Consider the following 23,114-nt stretch of genomic DNA (forward strand, 5'->3'; position numbering starts at 1 on the left):
TTTAAAATTTAGTTTGGTTTTCTAACAGAAATTAAGACATTGTTGTATTGTACAATGAAATGCATGTGTGGTTTTCTTTTTTTGAGGTTTGATGCTTGTCACCAACTGCCTGCTGGTGAAAGTGATATATTTACATAGTTCCTTTGCATTGTTCATTATACAAAGCATGTATATATTGATATATTGCATGTAGCCTGACTCAACTAATGTCTAATTTTGTTCATTGTTTGCAATAATGAAAAGTGAAAGTGCTGAGAAGTTTTTTTTTTTACTTCAATAATATAATTTTTTAGTTAAGATCGAAATTCATGCTGTTATTGACTTTTAACTTTCTTTTCCAAGCGTGAATCATTAAGATTCAAAGGTTACATATCTCATATTTTTGTACATAATATTCATTGACTTTGATGACACAATTCATCTGAAGCTATTCATATAAGTATTATGGTTTTGGGTACACTCTGTTTATCATAAATGTAATAAAAGTGCACATATTTAAAAAAACAAACATTAAAACTAATGTATTTGTGATAAGATTTGTCAAAGAATAATATTTTAAGTTTTAGCTTTAATGCTTAACATTAATTCTTGCGGCAAAAAAAATTGTAGAACAGCAGTTTATGATAGTGAAATAATGTTTTAAAATTTATGTTTTGTATTTTTTTTTTTTCAAATTTATTTAAAAAAGATACAATGTACTTGTGGTCAATCAAACTGGTTAGATTTCTTCATACTTACCACATAATCTTTCTTATATATTTCTAAACATGCGCATACAAGTTAATTTAATGAGATTTTTGCGGAAAATGTATTTTGCACTTTTTAAGAGTGCTAAGAACCAGCAAGTGCGTTTAGTAGAATCACTTAAATAAGTGCATTGAGTACTGCAAATACCAGTTTGATTGACAACAAACATTATGACTCAGATTAAAATCTAATTCTCTATATTAATTATCTATTGACAACAAACATAAGGACTCAGATTAAAATCATTTTCTTATGTTTAAGAAGTGAAATGAAAGCCCTTTAAAATATCAAATAATTTGATTCACAACTAGCCATTTTTAATTTCATTCTTTATACTGGAAATTTTGAAATATTGAAGAGAGTCGAGGCTATAGACATCTTACTCTAAAATCATTTTTATGAACTGTTTTTATTTATTTTTTGTATGTCATTTGTCTTTTGCATTTTCCTTTGCAACTATTGAATATGTAGTGCTCAATGTTCTTATTATATACATTTTGTTCTGCTAAACGCATTTGTTTTATTATTATTTTTTTTTTTCAGTTGCTATACCCGCGAATTTCTCAGTTTATTGCGTATGTTAAATATGGATAGCTTCTATTACGAGTATTTATTTTCCCTCTTGCAATTGTGTTGAAGCTTTGCCTTCATTCACATTATTTGCTTTTTATACCTATGGCTAGGAAATTGTAAAATGACATTTGACATATTTAATATTTGCACAAAATTCACTTTTAAAACTTCACAGCAATCAACTATTTTGAAATCCATGTGTGGTAAAGAATTATAACACTTCTTTCATTTTCATTGTATTTTGTGTTGTATAATATTTTTTTTATTTAGTTTTTGTAAAGTGTTAAGTTATCTTCATTATTATGAGAACTTATCCACCTTTATAGTTTGGTTAATACTTATATTAATTAGCATTCCCTTATGATTTTATTTTACATTTAGATTATGACTGAATTTTAGTATTTTATCAGTTTCTAAAGGGGAAATGCAATTAATTCATTTGTATTTTTTTGTTTTTAAATAATAAATGTTTCACAATTCATTATTTATTTTTATTTATTTCTATGAGTTAGTACATCAAGTTTAATGAAAAAAGTTTCTCATTTTCTCTGATTAATAGATTTATTTACATTAATTAAGTGTCATTAAATCTATAAAATTTTAGTTTTCAAACATTGAATGTAAGATTTTATGGTTTTCTAGATGTTTTAAATATGCCATTATGGACTTCAAAACATAAATATTTTTTGTTCATTAAAAATCAACTAAGGGTGATTGTGTTCCCGGCGTATCTCGGAATTTCGGTTTTTTCATATCATCCCTCTAATTTTAGAAGTGGGATCGGGGCGTGTGATCCCCTCCCCCTCAAAGCCATTTATTCACTGACTTTCGTGAATCAAAATGTTCACTGCTATCTGAAATTTAAAGTAAGAATTCGGTTCTACAATTTATATTTTGAAACCTTCGCTAAATAGTAGGAGACTTTTTCAAAAACGTGACTCTTGCACAAATTATAAATTTTTTTATTTTCATTGTTTTTAGTGTTAGAAACTACGCCGAAATCCGCTAATACCACGTTTCATATTCACTCTGTTTTAATATCAAGCAGCGATTTTCTTATTTATCTGATTTAAAAGTTACTTATTGTTGATAATATTCTAGTGATTTAAAAATCAAAAATCGATTTTTGTATTTATAAGTTTTTGAAATTATTATAGGGGATTCGTATTCTCTCTAATTTAATGATAAATCCTCATCTGAGCATAAAATAACTCAAAGGCCAACATTCTTTTAATTAATTATTAGTGGCAATTCCCCTGCTAACTATTGCTCATCAACATTTGAAACTACTTTCACAGTTCTCTAAAGGTCTGTGCAAACTGAGTGCCATTTTAGAGTGCTTCGCTCGCTTATTAAAATACTAAAATTTAAATACTATAACTACAGTTAGACCTCGATATAAGGTCACCCTAAGGGACATCGCAAAAGTGGCTTTATAAGCACTGTGACCTTGATACCGATTCATTAGCAATTTGTAACTAAGCACGTAAATAGTACACATTATGATTTTCTAAAAATGGTAATACAAACGAAAACGATCGGCCATAAATTAAATATTTAAGTCAATAAATTTTAACAGAATTAGTAAAGAATTAAAGAAAGTTAGATTTTTTTAAAATTTTTATTTATTTAAAATAAAGCTGTTTACAAATTTCCTCAAAGTGTACATACATACATTACATCTTACCTTATTTAAAATAATCATTTATACAGGTCTGTCTCGCTTTTGGTTTCATTTTTCGAACAATGCTTTCTAGATTTTAAAACTTCTCAAAATGTTCCTCAGCTCCCTCATGGTATGTAAAAAAATTTCGCATGACATTTATTGCATTGAAGTGGTTACAGCTACTTGGTTTAAAGCTTGAAGCACTTGGGTTACAGCTTCAATCTCAGGATCACTGTCATTGTCCTCACTGTCCACAACTTATAAAACAATTTCAGAAATTGTAGTTTGTTCGTTGACTGCAACGTTTTCCTAGAAATCGAAAAGCGTAATTGCCTTGTAAGGAAGTTAAATAGGCTTTTGTTAGAAAAGAGCTCCCCTCTCCTCAAATAAAAATGACCTTATAAGCGATAACGATTTTTAAAACTTGACCATATATCCGTTAATCTAACAAAGAATTCCTATTCAGTGAGCCGTCACTTATATACTTTGGAAAAGTGACCTTATATTGAAGTCTGACTGAACATATAAATTTAGGTATCAAATATGAAAATTCAAATTGAAAAGGAGTTATTTCTATTTTATTCTTTTTATTTTTTTCTGGTATTTAATATGTTTAAAATATTACTGTTCTTTTCAAGGAAGTGACTTCAAATATGCTAATAATTAGTGCAGATGATATTTTAAGTTACGAAATCAGATACAAAAACCTGCCTTCTCTGAATAAACATACTTTTTTCTTTGACGAATTCGGATGTCTGACCCCCCATAGTTTGGTCAGGAGAGTGCTCCAAAGTTTGGACCCCTTAATGCTAGTTTTCCTTTATGTGTATTTCGCTATGTCTTGACCTTTTTCAGCGAAATAAGAAATTTTATATAGCATGTTACAAAATTTGAGCAAAATCGGTTTCCCGAGAAATTAAATTTCAAAAAAGTCAGATACTTGAAATTCGATTTCTGAGGAACTATTCGATTGATTTTATTCAAATTTTTGTACTTTGCTATATAAAAATTACATTCTCTAAAATGATGAAACAAAACTATGCCTTAAAATTCAAAATTTTGACCATTCTTAAATAAAATAATAAATATTTATTAAATATTATTTTTTGGATAGAATTATCTTTGAATTGACAAATTTTATAATTGTGTGTAAAAATTTCTAAATTCGCTGTAAAAGTTCTAGCGAAATACGCAAAAAGTAAAATTATCATTAAGGGGTCCAATCTTTGGAGAGCTCTCCTGACTAAACAATTGGGACCATATGCCGCAAATTGCGACTACCCTCTAAGTTTTGGGGGGTCATAAATCTGAATCCGTCTAAAATAAGGTATGTTAATTCAAAGAAAGTATGTTTTCGTGTCTAGTTTTTTACTTTAAATAATGTCAGCACTAATTAATTTGCATATTTGAGGTCATCCCTTCATACCATTAAAAATGGGTCTTAGAACTTAAAGATCCTATCATTAGATCAAAAGTTATTCAGAATGGTCCTTTTTTTTGCGCACTGTTCCATCAAAATTAAAATCGAATAGCTTAAAAGTGGCACTAACCCGTTAAATTTTTTTCCTAAAATATAGTGAAAGGATAATACTGATCACTGAGGCTTTAAATTTGGTTATGTCCAGTAGATGAGGGGGGGGGGTACTCATTTTTTTTTGCTAACTTTTCGGTACTATATCTTTTTTTACAAAAATTGAATTTTTTGAAATGGTCTAAAGTTTTCCATTAGTCATGAGATTGAGAAAAATAAGTCTTAGAGCCATAATTTTTTTAAAAATTTTATATCGGAAAAATTTGTCAAATGAAACCATCAATATAAATAATTTAATAAATTCAAAATTGAAATAAAGTGAGAAGCGTTACTCACGTTTAAACATATTAAGCACGTGTCTTTAAAAGAAAAAAAAGATTCCTCTGCCAAAAATAAAGACTAAAGCAACTGAAATACCTTCTGATAGTTTTTGAGTTAAGATAGTAAACCCCCCCCCCTATCGCCAAATNTTTATTTTTTTTTTTTTTTTTTTTTTTTCATATGCAGTAAATTTGTGTTCAGAATTCTAGTCCAATTATAAGTTAATAGGTTTTTCTGGTCTAGAGGTCCGATTTAAGCCTCATAATTTCGGTAAAATTACAGGATAAGTTCTATAATGATTTCGTAAGTTTATTTCGTTACCTCTCAGTTACATAAAATTTTTTCTAAATCGCAAAATAATTATAAATTAACGTATAAGAATGATGGTGAACACAGGGTTCTCAGAGCTCCTATTATTTCAGCCCACCTTTTTTCCAGTTATTTCCGACATTTTCTTATTTTTTTAAAAAAATCACCTGTCTTTTCTGCTATGAACAGTGCCAAGAGCTAATAGACGGATGTGTAGCTCGATCTGCATATTGTATAAACTGAAACAGATGATACCAAAAATTAACGATTATGTATAAGTAGCTGTAGTTCGAAGCGAAGAAAGTAAAAAAATCTGAAAAATGGCGACCTTTTGAAAAAATGAAAACCAAAATCGATGGAAATTTCGTAAAAGGTTTACTTTTTGTTTGCCGCAACCTTGGATCTATTTTTTTTATAATTTCGGTTTTTTTTTAGGGGTAATAATCGGGTTTTTTTAGGGGTAATAATCTTACTAATAATCGGAAATGCGCGTTGCCCCGAGCATTCCACACAATCTGCGTTGCGTTTTTATCATAACTCGGACGTAGTGCTCCCAATTCGAATACCCATTGCACCCATTTTGCTAGCGATCCCGAAGAAACCGTATACGTTAAAACTTTAAGCAAAATATATAAAATAGACTGCAACAACAACTATTGCAGACTGCAACTGTTTGGCATTAACAACATAAGTAATACGGTGCTCGTGGAACCTTAGTTGAATGTCTTGCCAACATTTTGTTGAATATTAACAGCAATGACAAAAGATTCGTTAGAATGGTGCAAAGCCCAAAGAGTCGCTACATTAGCTTATTCTCGCAACACTGAAATACAATCAAATAATGAACTTCATTGACTGTTTTTCTCTGTCGGAAGGAATTCATAATGCAAAACATTATCTTGATATTCAAGTAGCTTATACGTAATACTTTTAGTCTTGTTGTTTCTAATAACACTTTGGAATAAGCCAAGCTTGCCAGCTATTAACCTTGTGAATTAAGTCAGGTAGGCGCGCCTTTCATTTGACAAGGGAGCACTGCAAGTGTGAAAGTGCGTCTCGAATCAGAACCCCTCGGATAGATAACAGCACCACTCATTCGTGAGGCCACTTCCTCAATTAAGACATGGATTTGAAATCGAAGGGAATTATCTCTAGATTCTTGCACCTCTGGTACTACTCAGAGACTTAACATAGGACTTCAGATTCAACAGATTTTACGAGTACGTATGGATGGTGTTTTCAATATAAATGTAAACAGTTACTATCTCGAGCTGAATACCTGCTCTAGTTCCGGTTAGAAAGTTTGCAACAGCTTATTCTGCGAGGCGATATTTTCAAACTGATAATTTTGTTTGCAGTAAAAGAAGTAAATTAGATAATTTCTGAGCTCAAATCTGCCGTATTTCATAAGATATTAATGTTATTAAGTAATTCTGGTGAGTTTGAAGTGAAAATTTGTTTGAGTTATTTATAGATATATTGTTAAAAAAGCTGATATGGTTGCTAGATTTTGAATAACTCGCTTTTTTGGCAGTCTTGATTTGGCCTTTTTCCATTTGTTTGTTCTTGTTGCAAGCTGTGCACCATCTTACGCTAGTGTTACTGTTAACACCCTGAGCATCGTAAACAGAAGCATTGTAAACACGAGTGATAAGCAATCGAATACCACGTTTTCTAGAATCTCAAAACTAAATGATCACGTTGTGAGACAAATGGCTTTAAAATATATCGGAAACAGTAACCCGGAAGTATAGGCGGTATGGAGCTTGCAGCGTTCTCTAGTGTAGAAAATATCATCCATATAAATGTAAACAATCTCGAGCTCTTGATCAGCTCTACTTCCAGATCGAAAGTATATAGTTGCTTATTCTGCGAAGCGATATTTTCAAACAGATAATTTTATTTTAAATAAAAAAACAATTATATAATTTCTAAACTCAGATCTGCTGTATTTCATAAGATATTAAGTATTCTGGTGAGTTGAACGTGAAAATGTATTTTAGTTATAAACTATAATAAAGTTAAGATATTAAAAAATCTAAAAACTAAGAAACGGTTAGTTTTAAATTTTTACTCAAAACCACATAATTTTATCGTTTTAAAGTTTCGAGTAAAAATTCCATATAAGTTAAAAATTATCAAACGCGATATTACTCTTAATCTGATAAAAACATCTCTCTTTTAGAAAGTATTGTACTGTCTAATGTTAGAATAAAATCAAAAGTTTGTTAAATTCAAAATAAATATCACGAAAACACAAATTAAGAGTTTAATCTACAATCCATAATGGTACTGGCAGTAACCTTAAGAGCTTTTAAAGTATCGAAGGAAAAAAATTAGCTGAAGTAAATCATGGAACTTAAAATGCTAATATTTTTTATTCCTCAGAAGTATTAAAATGTAAAATTTTGGCAGAATTACGCGTTGGTAAAGTAACTCTGCAATAATTTCTTTACCATTTTTACCCATTGGCAAAATGGGTCTTGGTTTGGATTTGATGGCGTCCTCTCACTTTTCAACTACAATAATCAAGAGTAATAGCGTTGCTACGGCGACCACTGCTGTTTGATAATTTTTTCAGAATTCCTTTTTTCACTTTTAATTTTGCAATTCATTAAGTTGGTGAGTTTATTTTTGAGATATAGGACCAGAAAGATCCTATAAATACTTCTTGAGTTGTGAATAAAAGAGAACTTCATAATTTGAACGATATTTTTGTTTTAATTAAGAATCGGAAATTCTAACCTACAGTTCAAACTGAATCGTTTTCAATATCGATTCAGGTGAATATCACAAATAAAGAGGATCCAAACTCCCAAAAGTCAGAGCTGAAGCAAGAAAAAACCTAAACTTACCGAGGCTGAAAAAGCCAAAATGAGTAGACTAGAATACCTTAAGCATTACCCACAGACGGAAAAACGAAAGGATTCCGTTCGCAAGTATGAAACCCGTCGTTCACAAAAGTACCAAAGAGAATTGAACCCTACCGAAGACCGAATGGTGGCTGCTCTCCGAACACCTTTCATGAAAATACGAGAACTGGGTGTTGATCACCAGTTAGGGATAAAATGATCAATTGTCAAAGTACCCAATGACTTGCACAAGACCGTAGACTGTCTTCCACTAAATATAAATGGTTCATTCACTATTCATGTAAAATTGGAGAAATAAGCCTAGCTTTCAAATCATATTTCATGTATGAACTTGTAAAGCCGAAACGGGTGCCTGATGCAGCTTAGAATCACCATTGTACCAATCCGAAAATGTTATTATTGATCTCGATTGGCTGTTCAATGTCTATTCAGTCATCAAAAGAATTTACACGGAATGTGTCTGAGCTGCATTCAAATATATCTGCGAAATTGTGTACGGAGCAGTTCGGGATTAACAGTTAAAGATGTCCAAGATGAAAACGCAGTAAAGTTGCTTTTCCAAAAAAAAAAATAATAATAAATTAGACAACAACCATTTTGCCAATGGTTAACCTGTGATCGCCTTGCGGTGATCACAATTGTTTTTATTTTGAAATCATTTTTTCAGTAACTGAAACTACATGGTTTACTCTAGGTTTACCTGTATTCTCTTTTTCTATACTTTAAATCACCAATGGAGTTAAATTGGTTTTAGATGGAAGAAATTAAAAACAAAAAACATGCAGATGTTTGCCCGGGGTGACTACATGTTATACCCTTCAAGTTAGTCCTTTACTGTGATATATAGTATGCAGTTATATATAATATATAGTATGCTGTGATATATAGTAAGCATAGATCAATGCAGTTGAAACTGAATTGGCGTATTGTGATCTACCACGCCAATTACAATCGCTAAGGTGCCAAATTGATTTCAAACGAAAAATTAAAAAAAAATAAAGAATTGCAATCGCTTTATTACGATCACTGGTTACCCATTGGTCAAATGCTTCTTTTTTCTGATTTGACTCCGATAAACGCCACAACAATTCAAATCATAGATTGCAAAAACTATCTCAATTGATGTTTGTCGTCGGATTGGTTTTCCAATCCTGGTAAAAAAAAAATTCTGAAATTATCAAACAGCAGCTGTCGCCATAGCAACGCATGCGCATTGTTTACTAACTATTACTTTTGAATACAGTTGAAAAGTGTGATGACGCCCAAATAAAGTGCGCACGCCATCAACCGAAACAACAAGACCATTTTACCAATTGGCTAAAAAAAAAAACAAAAAAAAAACATGTAGATGTTTGTCCGAAAGTTAGTCACTTTCTGCGAAGTTGTTTTTTTTAATTTTTTTAGTGTCAGTTCCTAGCGGGTCACTGCCCTGCCAAGTAGCCAAGACTTGGTGATTTTTCTTCCACAGAGCACGATTAGGAAATCTCCTCAATTTGCAACGGAGAGTGTCCTCTTAAGCCATTAATCGTTGATAGTTAACAAGTAATCGCCACTGGCGTCATTTTGTACCTACCTAACTACCCTATGCCCGATTCTTAAGTGAAGTCCCGGGACATTTTTCTAGCACACTCTGGCACTTCTTGAATGTCATTGCCACATATCCTGCACTAGGAATAAAACAGTGGTTCTGGGATCTCAACTCATTGGACTTTCATTGCAGAGGACGCTGTATCACGGGCGAAACTTATTCTATTTCACCTCTGATGGTAATTTACGATTTTAAGTTTAGAGAAAGTGAGTTCAGCTAAATCATGAAGTTTCAAAAGCTGAAAAAAAGGTTTCCAAAATGCAAACAAATTATTGTAGGGACACTTTCTCCTCACCATATTGTTTTTTCTTCTTCTTTTTTTTCGCATTTTGTTATTTTTTAAAAAAAAGTATCAGTGTTGAAAACTTCACGATTTTACCTGAAATCACTTTTTCTATATCTTTATGGAAAGTGAATTTTCGCCATGAAGTGTTTCTCCCGTAGTATAGGATCGTCCGGAGATCCCGCTGTGAGGATAAAATTAACACAACAGCAGAAGACATTACTTTGAAGACATCCATGGATGATGTTTTCCACACTAGGGGAGCACTGCAAGTTCTTTACCACACATAAATCTGGGTTGTTGCATCCGGTGCATTTTAAGGCCATTTTGTTCACAGTAAATAATTTACAAAGACAATAAATAGTGAAGACAGGGCATGTAGTCATATAATAATAAACATTAATGGTGAAGGATAGTAAACGTGTGGTTTGAGAGGTATTAAAAACATGAAATTAGAATAAAAATCGTTATAAAACACTACCTTGTTAACAATATACTAGCCTCGAAGTTTAAATTAGAACAACCTCAGTTTAGAACATCGAATGTATGATAAGAAAGTTAGGTCCAACAGAAAGGGGAGGATAAACATGGTTGCAATGTGTTAGATTAAAAATAAGTTCTTTTTTTCTGAAAATGGTAGAAAAGTTTCTTACGCTGGGAGAGTAACATGAAGTCATTGGGACAAGCTTATAATTGATACAACTTTGTGCGTTAAGTGATTAAACAGTTTCAAAAAGTAGCATTTTACTCCTTTGTGTGTACAAAGTTTATTAATATACTTTTAATGTTGAAATGTTGGTGTCAAAACTCTGAATAAATATGCGTAAAAAAAGTTTCTGAAAGGCCAAGAGGCATTGGCATAATTTAAAAAAAAAAAAATTGGAAGTTATAAAAGAATAATATTTTTTATATGCATGGAAATACATGAGGAAAATTACGTCTTAAAAGTATAAAAAGTAACTTTCTATCTTAAGCCAATTTTGTGATATTTTGTTTGGACATGATATTGTCCGGTTTTTATAGAATCACCCATATGCACTTTCTCAATGTGCCTACATCGTATCTTTTTCATTCACATGAGTATCACTCTGCACTTCTAAGATAATTTCGTCAAGTGTGCTAATAAAAATATAGATTTGTCGGAATAAAATAAAATAAAATTAGTAAAGAAAATAAAACTGTTCTCCGTCCTCCATCACCAGTCGCACTTTTGCTATTGGCGATCGCAAAACTCGAATACGCCAACTGGGGAGTGACCGGTTTCATGCCTTTGACCCTTCTCCCTTTCCTCTCCTCCTCTTTTCAGTTGTATAGGAATATACTATGATATTTTCCCTTTTTATTTAATAAAAATATTTTTTAAAATTTCCGTGATGCTTTTCTTTAGAATTATGTTCAATGTAGTTTTCAGTTCCATCTAGTTTTCCAACTTAAAAGATTTTAATCTATATGAAAAATCAAGAGAGAAACTAACATACTTCATTCCTCTATGACTTTCCACACGCTAATGGGCAAAGCATGCGAAGTGTTGAAATAGGTAGAGACTTCTGCTCTACGCCACCTACAGCTCATTTCGATCGCCATAATGGCGATTACTTCAGTATGAGGTTCTGAAACTTCTAAATCCATGTTAATTGTAACCGTTTATGATTTTTACAACCTTTAACTATTGCTTTAACACCGATTAAAGAAGTAACCATTTCTTGCATCTTTAAGTCTATTCTAAACAAAATACTGTCTATCAAGCACAAGGTGAGAGCCCGAAACCAGACTTAGTGGCTGCTGCTATAATAATGAAATGGACTATTTACTTTTAATTGACAACGGAGCTCAGAGTCTGATAGTCGACTTGAACTAAAACTAGTTTCTGGTTGGGTTTTTAATTTTAACTTGCGTCTCCCTCCCAACTTTTTTGTGAAATGAGCTAGTCTATTAATCTCGTTGAGAGTTCATTCTGTATTAGCCAGACAGTAGACTTAGTCTGGTAGAAGAAATTGAGCTATTTTCAGAGACAAAACCGGTCAAAGTATTACCCTCAACATTTTTACCAAAACCATTTAGTTGCAGTATTGATCGATAAATCAATGGGAAAATGCTATGTACAAGTTTTAAGAGAAATATCCTTTACAAACGTTTTTCTTACCCTTGGGCCAGCCCTATTGAGAGAAAGAAATTGGAAATGAATGATTCAATAAAGATGCACGAATTCTAATTTATCTTAGATGGATTTTATGGTTTTAAATTTATCGCTCCCACTAAGTTTTGATTAAGTTCTGCGTTTATCATTTGCTGTTAGAGTTGGTGTGGAAGAAGTATTTTATAGCTGTAGATATCTACACGAGATTTAAAAACTCTTTTGCTGGGAAGATAAAATCAATCTTATTAATGATGTATATAAAAACTCAAATAAGAAAAAGAAATCGTACAGCGTTCAAGTATGGAGTTCCTCCTCACGAATTCCTTCTTTCATTGATGTTTTATTTTATTTTATAACCGGCGTTGAACAGCCGACCCACTCCTAAGTTTACAACTATCAATGTTCATCCGCGTAGCCTAGTAATTTTGAACCCAACTCAGAAGACAAGTGAGCTACAGAATCAGCTAGCCCGCATCTGCGTTACACGGAGATGAAAACCAAGCAAACCTTCCACGATTAGCTTGATGACAAGAGGGTTCTTTTCCATGATCCGTTTACCACTGAGGGTATTTTACGTCAGAACTGTGGTTGTTAAGAACCGGGAGAAAAATTCGCATTAACCAGCCACCGCTGGGACTCGAACCTGGTTCATCTCATTGGAAGACGATTCACTTAGCCACTGCGGCTTTTTCAACGATATTAACCGATATAGCATTACGAACGGATAAATCCGAAGTCTGGTCACTTAATCTGGCAACTGCTGTAGGTTCTCGCTACCTTATCTTTGTTAGGTTCAATCAGCTTTTTTTAAAAGTTCTCAGGATGTATAAAATTCTGCAGAGTGTCAACAAAGTTTTGTTATTTTAGAAACTCTTAAATACTTATAATGTTACTATTAATGTCTGCACATCCTCGAAAAACAATCGTATCTCTAGAAATTTTATAATTTTATCTACCACTGTTTTAACACTTAAAATTATCCTTTTGTAGGTTATCCATCACCTGGTGGACCTAATCTATTCCAGGGATCTACATATCCAACTTACAATCAACGGACACAGTTTTCAATGGCGCAGAGTCTCCTATCGCAGACACTGACAGCAACAGGTAAACTCTTAAAAGCAATGCCCCCTTTTATCAAATTGAATTACCCTTGTTCAATTTTTTAAAACGAAATATTAATGTATGACTACACAGTGAAAAAATGGATACTCAAGTTTCATTCTCCGGATAATCGATACTCAAATTTAAGAAACCTTTTCCGAAAGCTTTTTAAGCCGTTTTGAAGCAACTGACATGTTCCGAGTAAACATTGCGTCGAAGTTACGAAATAACTATCTCCTCTTCTTCGAGGAAACGAATTTCGTCAATTATAAAGAGGTATTTCGTAATTCTATTTTTTTTTCAAGGAAAAAAAACTCGTCGCACCTAATGTATCCAACTTTTCTAATACCCGCGTTATCGTGGGAAACATACAGCTAGGTCAATGACCCCTTTAATAAGACAAGAAAAAGATATGGATGGTGTTTTCAATATAAATGTAAACAATAACAATCTCGAGCTCAATACCTGCTCTAGTTCCGGTTAGAAAGTTTGCATTTGCTTACTACATCTTATTCTGCGAGGCGATATTTTCAAACGGATAATTTTATTTTCAATAAAAGAAGTAAATTAGATAATTTCTGAGCTCAAATCTGCCTTATTTCATAAGATATTAATGTTATTAAGTAATTCTGGTGAGTTTGAATGAAGTGAAAATTTGTTTTAGTTATTTATAGATATATTGTTAAAAAAGGTGATATGGCTGCTAGATTTTGAATAACTCGCTTTTTTGGTAGTCCTGATTTGGCCTCTTTCCATTTGTTTATTACTGTTTGTTCTTATTGCAAGCTGTGCACCATCTTACGCAGAGCCTGACTAAGGCAGGGGCATACGGGGCAGTTGCCTCGGGCCCCCCCAAATCGAATAGAAAGTCTATTTTAGATTTCCTTTTTTTGATGAACTTTTTTTTAAACAAAATGTCGGTACAGTGTATAGTCAATTTTATGTTAGCTTCTTCATTAATCTATCATATGAACACAAAAATTTTATATTTTGTAAATCTATGGCTTTTTAGTGCGGAATTCAGCAAAATTTTCGCATTTACGATGGACAAATTTGGCCAATAGAAAGCCTGTATTTTTACCTATCACAAAATGCGACATGTTTACAAAAAAACAGGCTTCTGACTGGCTTAATTGAGCCATCGTAATTGCAAAATTTAGCTGAATTCCGCCCTAATGTCAGCAAGGATATGAATTCTTCACAGCTAGATGACAAAGTTAACAATCAGAAAACTACATTCGGCATGATGGACATAGAATTGCCAGAAAATCAATAAAATGGACAGAACCATATTTCGTCTGACCATTGGAGTGGGGGGGGGGATTTTATAGCTATTTTAGGTCATAGTCAATTTTCTTGTTATCTATGTATAATGAGGTGAAAATTTAAGTACCTTCATAAAGTTTGGTTCTTCATTGCTGAAATAGTGAAGCAGAGGGGGGGGAGGCTTCAAAGAAATTTCTGATCCGGGTCCCTATTAGGCTAAGTCGGGCCCTGATCTTACGCTAGTGTTAACATCTTTAGCAACGTAAATACAAGTATTCTTAGCATTGTGAACACAAGTAATCAAATACCACGTTTGCAAGAATCTCAAAACACAACGAACACGTAGTGAGCCAAATCGTTTTAAAATACACCGGAAACAGAAGTATAGGCGGTATGGAGCTTGCAGCGTTTCCTAGCGACGAAAACACCATCCATAGAATAAAGAGATAAATTATAATCCCGAAGCGGGATTCGAAACAGGGATCTTTCTGGTTAGAGGGGTAACTCCTTGACCATGCAGAGAGGTCAGTTAATTCCGTTACTTTATTTTCGATTGTCTAGTCTTCGGCCAAGTTTCGTCATTCTAGTTAATCTCTCACAATGCACCAAGATAGGATTCAAATTAAGGAAACTTTTTTCTCATACATTTGAGAGTTCCCGTTTCGTCACAAAACACGTGATTTCGAGACGAAATAATTCTCAAAATTACCGAAATATAGCTCAAGGTTTGTAGATTCATCGAAAGTGAGAGTCTTATTTTTGAGAGTGTAGATATAAAGTATCAATGGACATTTTTAGACTTATTAACATTAATGCTTAAAATGAGTAAATGCAGGAGATAATAATTCAAAACAATTATTTCAAAGACTTAAGAATCTTTTAAGATATCTTGGATATTTAAAGTTTTACAGGAAGGGTAACCATTGTAGTTTGGTTACTGCAGGTGGCCAGCCGACCCGCTTGTTTATGACTTTGTAATGGCCCCTGTGTATTAGAACCATCCCCACATTTCAAAAGTCCCTAAAGACCCAGGCCCATCGGACGCGGAAATCACCAGTCGCCACCCAGAAGCTGTGCGTGCGGTGCCGCGTACCTAGTGCCCAATCCTTCAATGCTACAGATCCATTATATCCTCCTTCTGTATGGGCTTGCTGAAAGAAAATGGGTTAGTAGCATGAAAACAATTAAAGTGCCTCAGTAAGGCAATAAATTTAGACTGGTTTATTGAGTCTTTATTATAGTAGCGGTTATTAGAGTAGATCGGGTAGCTAACAATAGCGGTAAGGTAATAATCGTAAATCGGAAAAAAATAATTACAGTTGAAATTTCATTAATTACTTACCAAATTACATTACAATTACATTGCATTACATTAGTTACAATACAATTACAAATTTCATTAGTAACAACTAGTTAATTAGACTACAAATATTATTAATAATATAATTATTAGTACCCTAATTTCCGATGAGGAACTTTGCATGAACTACTAACCTAGATTGGGGTCATTTTGCTAATATTGATTAACAAGTAGGTTGTTATTAGATTGCAGCATACATCAGAGTACAAACATTAAGCCTAACGTCATTAAAAAACAAAACTCAATTACAAGGCAATCACATTACAACATTGAATAGTTAGCCACAACGCTATTTTTTATACATAAAACACATATGGCCCCAAGGTCAACTACTCTGGTTTGCGGGCTTATCGTTCAACTACAGGCTAGTGAAATGGAACTGTGCTGGGGCGTGTGTGGTGAAATAATCGCAGTTTGTACTCACCCTCTAAAACTTTTCTAGGATTGCAGCTAGAGTTATAAAAGTGGTGTCTAGGTACTGTAAAGTGGCTGCGTGCTACCGCCTTCAACGCCACTAGCGCTTTTATCTCGGAGACGATACAAGATAAGGGGAAAACAGAAATACAACGTTTTTAAGCTTTATGAATTTAATACGATTTAACAACTTGTAATAATATTATACTAGAAAATAAACATTAATACTAAGAAAGATAAACATTAATACTAAGAAAGATAAACATTATTAAACAAACATTAATACTAAGAGAAGTGAGAACTCCACTTAAAATGCGCATTTGCTTTTTTGCAATTTCCTACTCTATGACGGGACGAAGAAAAAATCTATGAAAGAGAAGAAAAATTTACATCGAATTACATTTACATATACAGCATAATAAATGAATACGAACAGAACAGAAATTTCTTTTTTTTCCCCTTCGGATTTTTATTATAATTTTTTTTCTTTTTCCATTTTCTGATTGTTCTGTAATTTTTTCCATGTTTACTCTACATTTTGAACTTACATATATATAATATATCGAATTACATTAACATAAATCTTACATCGAATTAATTTTACACTTAATTTGTAGTATATCGAGCATTAAAAAATGAATAAATAAATAAATACAGTAGGATAATTGGAAAATCTGACTCTTTGCACACTGACGATGTCTATTTGTTAGGCTTATTACAGTGATAACCTTGAAGAAGCATTACAAAGTGACGTCGATAGTTTGCAAAGAGCCGGATTTTATAATTTGCCTGCAACATATTACATCTAAAGAGTAGTGATCATCTTTAAATTTTATAGATCATGAATTCTCTTATTAATTTACTATTTTATATTAATTTTTTTCATGTTTTCGAAACATTATGGATTTTTGAAATAACTGAATGAATCATTTTTTTTTCTTTATCTCTCAGATTCCCATTTTTCAGCTGGTAATCAGCCATTAGGACAACACACCATGCCAATGCAAACGAATTCCGCATCAAAAGGTAATTTTTAAGTTTATTTTATTTTGAATTTTAATCAGTAACTTGTTAATTTATTCATTTTTTCGACTCACTTATATTTTTTCAATATACAACAGATGAATTAGTATGAAGACTAGGGACAGTATAATGATAAGCCTTACTTTTCCCATTGCTGACATTCTTGCATCAAACTGTTCCTTAGTATTGTTTCCCGATAGGCACCTTAGAAATTTCTAAGATTTCCACTAGAGAACAGTGCAATATTCATAGACATATTTTTGCCATAAATGGAAATAATATTTTTTTTTTTTTTTTACTAAAAACACTTTTTTTAAAAAATTGCCTTATTTCCTCTGTCCTTTCTTACTTTTTTTTAAAAATTAGCTTGATATAGTTATTTAAATTCAGCAAAAATAAACATAAATTTTACTTTGTAACCCTCTAGTGCAAACTATCATCAGTCTCTTTGTCAAACATTTTTTAGTTTGTAATGTCTGTTTTCTTTTTAAAGATAAACATAATACTATTTATTGTTTTTAAGGATTGGCTTTAGTCATAGATTTTTATAAGAAAATTGCATTCCACAATCTAGAGAAGAAAAAAATGTTTTTAAAATTAAACGTGAACCCATATGTAGGGTGTTCTGTAACAATCCCTATTAATATATATTTTTAGCATTCTTGCCGAAAATAAATTTGAAAGAGTATGTACTTTTGCGGTTTTAAATTACTACTTTAGCTTGGAAAAAAAGAAAAAAAAAATCTATCGAAATCAGACGAAGCGTAATGTGGAAAGCTTCAAAGCCAGTTTGGTTGACTGATGAAAGTTATAGATGGTTCGAATATCATTTTTATACTATGCTAATCAACCAGGTTTTGTTATTTTCATTCGTGCATTCCTCAGCAATATGTAAGATTTCTTTAGTGTTTTTCTTTTTCACTCGCTTTGAGGTCTTTTATAAATGATGTCACTTCTGGAAGGAAATTAGGAGGTTCATGAAATTTACGACACTGTGTGACAAGGGAGACATTCAAATAAAAAAAAATGTGTGACACTTCACGTTTTCTTAAAAATAAAAATGCTTAAAATCAGCAGACTACGTACTATTTACATAATTTGTTTTATACATTGTTCATCTTTTTCATCAAAAATAATACACATCTGATCATTGTTATCGTTAATCTCACCAGGATCATGAAAAAGCGCAGTTTAATTTAAAAAAATAAAATTTGAAATATAATCTATAAAATGTGTTTCGTTTCTGAACTGATAGTATTTGTTTACATAATATGGAAATGTGACTAGAAGGGAAGGGAATATGGAGAAGTGTGACACTTTGTGACAAAGGGGAAGATAAACAAAATATAGAAAAAAAAGTGTGACATCATTTATGAACGGCCCCTTTTCCACTTCTTATGTGTGCACTCTTTTGACGTGGATTCTAAACATGTATATTATTTAAAAAAATCTATATTACATATTGTTTGACTTTCACGAGAACTCCTCCTGACGTGTTACTCACGAGCTGATGCTCAAACTCACTGAAATTACTGTCAAAAACCAGATGGTTTTGCTCTTGTTTCGGAAGCAGCAGATATCTTTATACTTTCAGTCGGGAGGAGTTCTCGTGAAAGCTGGACAGTACATTTCCTTAAACAAAAAAAGTTCTTCACTGATGCGCTGTTACTGAAATCATTCTATTTTACTTTTTTACAGTGTGACCAGAGTGAAAAATGTTTCTATTCGTCCTTGTTCCTGTTTATATTTTCGTTTTTTGTCGGGAAGGTGCATTTTCACCTTCAAGTGATTTTTCTTGGAGGCATTTCAGTGTACTATATACAAACCTTATCCTCGGATGCTGATTGTGAGATTGGAGGATGAGCTGAAGACAGTTCCTTCTTTTCTACCTGCGCACATAATGTTGTCATCCGAAAAGTGCAGCCAGAGTTTCTTCGACAACAATTTAAATATTCTACAAATTTTAAACTGTATTTTTCAGTTTTGGGAAGTTTAGTGAAATTATTCAATGGGTGTCTTTCCAAGTTGGAGTTGTGGAGATGGTCTCAAATCGCTTCAACCAAGGCTGAGCTAGATCAGTTTAAAGTTTTGTCTTTCCGGTAACTGGAAAGCTTGAGTTTAAACAGTTCGAGGCCACCTCAAACAGATTCAATTTGATAACCCACCTGACGTATTACAATAATGAAATTTTACAGCCTTGTACGATTTTATTAAACTGTTTTTTTTCCTTTCCAGTTTTGAAAATGGTGACATATTTTACAAATTTAAAATGAATTAGATTCCAATTGAGTAATTTTTAATTCAAAATAGGTTGTTTAATTCAGGTGTATGTGTTTTAAAATAGAATACTACATGCTCAGTTTGGAAGCCTCCCCCACAAAACATCATTCAGAAAAAATTATATGCTTGATCATACAGTTGAAAATTATAAAATAACTATATACACAATTTTATTCACTATAATTTTAACGTAACGGAATTGCTTGCGCTTTTAAAATAATAATTGCAAAGAATAAATAAATATATAAATATATCAAACAAATAAAGTGAAACATTTTCATCTTGATTTTCTTTTTCATAAGTTTTTTTTACATTTTTTTTGTATTGATATTTTCATAGAATTTTAGTTTTTATGTTTATTTTTCTGCGAATTTTTAATAAGATTATAACAATGCTTGGATATTTTCCTCACTTTTTGATAGCTATTGTTATAGAAAATACTTAAATCAGCATTACAAAAATAACTGCATACTTAAATTGTAATAATTTCTTCAATTTTTTTCACCAAAATTTGTTTTAGTAATGAAAAAAATTATTTTAAAAGTGAACAAAATACTTTGTAACTTCTAAATCATGTTTGAAACATTCCATTATTTTTTTTTTACTCATTTACTTTTCATAAAAAAAAGTAACTGTAAACCGCATAAACTCTCTGCACTTTTTTTACTCATTGAAACCGTTAACATATAACAACGGATACATCATCATTAGTCAATTTTATAAAAGCTGTGAATCACGATATTTTAAAACAATCTTAAGATCTTTATTGATGGCTGCTGTATGAGATTGACGCAGTCCCCGAGATTCTCTATTTATATCATAAAAACAGAGAAATAATTAAGATCATAAACACAGCTTTTTTTCTTCATTTAATCTAATTCTTATTTATAATCAATGTGGACTGATTTCAATAAAAAAATGACATTAATGTTTGATTGTACATGTTCTTTTTTTTTATTTATTAATTTTCACATTCATTAATTTTCATTTTTTCATCATTCATTTCATGCGTGAAGATGATTTTTCTTATAGAAAAAGTCAAATTCTAACGTTATAACTCACAAATATTATATTAAAATAGTTAAAAATAACATACAAGTTTGGATGCCACATTCTTCAATGTAAAATAAATAGAGCAAAATGGCGAAAAACATTATAAATGAATGGTATGAAATAAATTAAACGTAAAACTAAATTAGCCATAAAATTAAAAGTTTGAAAAATCATGAAGTCCAATTTAATTCATCTTCTATTATTAAAAAAAAAATAAAAAATAAATTCGAAGGTTTAGATTTTTAGGAGATCTATCATATCATCAAAACCAATGCATCTTCAATCAATGTCTCTTCTAAACCATTTTTTCAGGTATAAGGAAGCCTTTTATGTTTTCAATTTCACTACTCAACTGTAGATCCCAATACTTTCGTAAAAATTGTCATTTTTCGTTAGGATTATTTTGCTCTTTTTCTACTTCTGTTTAATTGGTTTTCGTTCGTTTAGCAGATGAAATCACTGGTGCATTTCGATGTTTAAAAACTGCTATTTTCATAATGGCTTAGTCCAAATGCAGCTTCATATTAAATTTTTTTCAAACACTAATATTTATAGTTTTCGCCGCCATTTTTTTTCTTTCTTTTGTATTTTACTGTGAATTGTAGAGGATGATTCATCGAAACTTATGTACTATTTTCAACTGTTTTGATATAATATTTGTAACTTTAAACGTTTCTTTCATTTGATTTTTAAAAATTAAAATTATCACAGTTTTTTTAAATTTGTTTTGATGATATTTTTTATGCTTATTTATTGATTTATCGAATAATTTTGTTTTATTCTCGAATTCAAATATATCATCATCACATCTTTCCTCCTTTTATCGTGAGACGCCATTTTGAATCTGGTTTATGGGTAATTACTAATTTCAGCTCAAAGGACTGTGAAAAGATATGATAAGTTTGAACTGTCGATTAGCAACGTAAGAGTGCGACTTGAATGTAAAAATAATGGTTATGATCTTATTATTTTGTAACTACCCACAAATTGATTTTTGAAAATGGAATAATGTAATTCGAAAATAAAAAGTTCAAATTTTAAATTATTTGTGTGTCTGTCATTAATTTTGTAATTTTTATAACATGTAATTTTTTCGTATTTCATTAAAAAAATATTAACTTAATATTTTGGAATATGTATAGAATTACAAGCATATAATAAAGCAAAAGAAAAAAAAACACTTTTGACGTTTTAAAGTTTTAATAAAAGTGCAAATCTTAGGCAGTGAGCTTTTTTATTTTGGATGCAGCTAAAAATGTGCGTTTACAAAAACGAATACAGCAGAAAATGCGCGTTTACAAAAACGAATACAGTAGAAAATGCTTGTTTACTATAATACAGTTCGGAATGCGGATTTACAAAAATACACACAGATCAAATTGCGTGTTTACGAAAATACAGCTCAAAATGAAGGTTTACAAAAACGAGAGCAGCTCAAAATGGCTGTTTATAAAAATACAGCTCAAAATATGGATTTACAAAAATGAAAGTTCAAGATGTGTGCTGACGAAAATACAAATCAAAATACGGATTTATAAGAATGAACACAGGTCGAAATGCGGGTTTACAAAATTGAATATAGCTCAAATTATGCGTTTGTGAAAATACAGCTTGAAAAGCGGGTTTGCAAAAATAAACCCAGCTCAAAATGTAGGTTTACAAAAATGAACGCAGCTTAAAATGTAGGTTTACAAAAATTAACGCAGCTCAAAATGTAGGTTTACAAAAGTTAACGCAGCTCAAAATGCGTGTTTACGGAAATACAGCTAGAAATGCGAGTTTACAAAAATGAACACAGCTCAAAATGGCTGTTTACAAAAATATAGCTCAAAATGTGGGTTTACAAAAATGAACATAGCTCAAAATGGCTGTTTACAAAAATATAGCTCAAAATGTTGGTTTACAAAAATGAAAATTCAAGATGTGTGCTTACGAAAATACAAATCAAAATGAGGATTTATAAGAATGAACACAGCTCGAAATGCTGGTTAACAAAACTGAATATAGCTGATAATGTGTGTTTATGAAAATACAGCTTGAAAAGCGGGTTTGAAAAAATGAACACAGTTTAAAATGCATCTTTACGAAAATACAGCTCAAAATGTAAGTTTACAAAAATGAACATAGCTCAAAATGGCTGTTTACAAAAATATAGCTCAAAATGTTGGTTTACAAAAATGAAAATTCAAGATGTGTGCTTACGAAAATACAAATCAAAATGCGGGTTTATAAGAATGAACACAGCTCTAACAAAACTGAATATTAAAAATATGTGTTTATGAAAATACAGCTTGAAAAGCGGGTTTGCAAAAATGAACACAGTTCAAAATGCATTTTTACGAAAATGAAGCTCAAAATGTAGGTTTACAAAAATTAAGGCAGCTGAAAATGCTTGTTTACGAAAATACAGATCAAAATGCGCGGGTTTACAAAAATGAACACAGCTCTAAATGGGTGTTAACAAAAAAATGCGCTTTTTCAATATTTAATCCAACTTTTACAGCTAAAAAAGTAATTTTTTCCTTACTTATTTATTACTATCGTGCTATTATTACCTTATTTACTTTTTATGTTTAAACTCTAAGC

At 31.4% G+C, this 23,114-nt stretch overlaps 1 protein-coding gene across 10 annotated transcripts in view; it reads left to right on the plus strand.

The window, feature by feature from the left end:
* Window positions 1-21,573, plus strand: part of LOC107443600 (chromodomain-helicase-DNA-binding protein Mi-2 homolog) — a 70,671-nt gene extending 49,098 nt beyond the window's left edge. For all 10 annotated transcript variants that reach the window (XM_043046864.2, XM_016057520.3, XM_016057523.3 and 7 more), the window contains 3 exons: window positions 13,019-13,135; window positions 17,124-17,198; window positions 18,894-21,573. In XM_043046864.2, the coding sequence (XP_042902798.2) occupies window positions 13,019-13,135; window positions 17,124-17,198; window positions 18,894-18,898 (197 nt within the window). In that variant the 3' untranslated portion in view covers window positions 18,899-21,573. The remainder of the gene's footprint in view (window positions 1-13,018; window positions 13,136-17,123; window positions 17,199-18,893) is intronic.
* The last annotated feature ends 1,541 nt before the right edge of the window (window positions 21,574-23,114 follow it).

Source organism: Parasteatoda tepidariorum, chromosome 8 (genome assembly GCF_043381705.1).
Source record: "Parasteatoda tepidariorum isolate YZ-2023 chromosome 8, CAS_Ptep_4.0, whole genome shotgun sequence".
In the NCBI taxonomy this organism is placed as follows: Eukaryota; Metazoa; Arthropoda; class Arachnida; order Araneae; family Theridiidae; genus Parasteatoda; species Parasteatoda tepidariorum.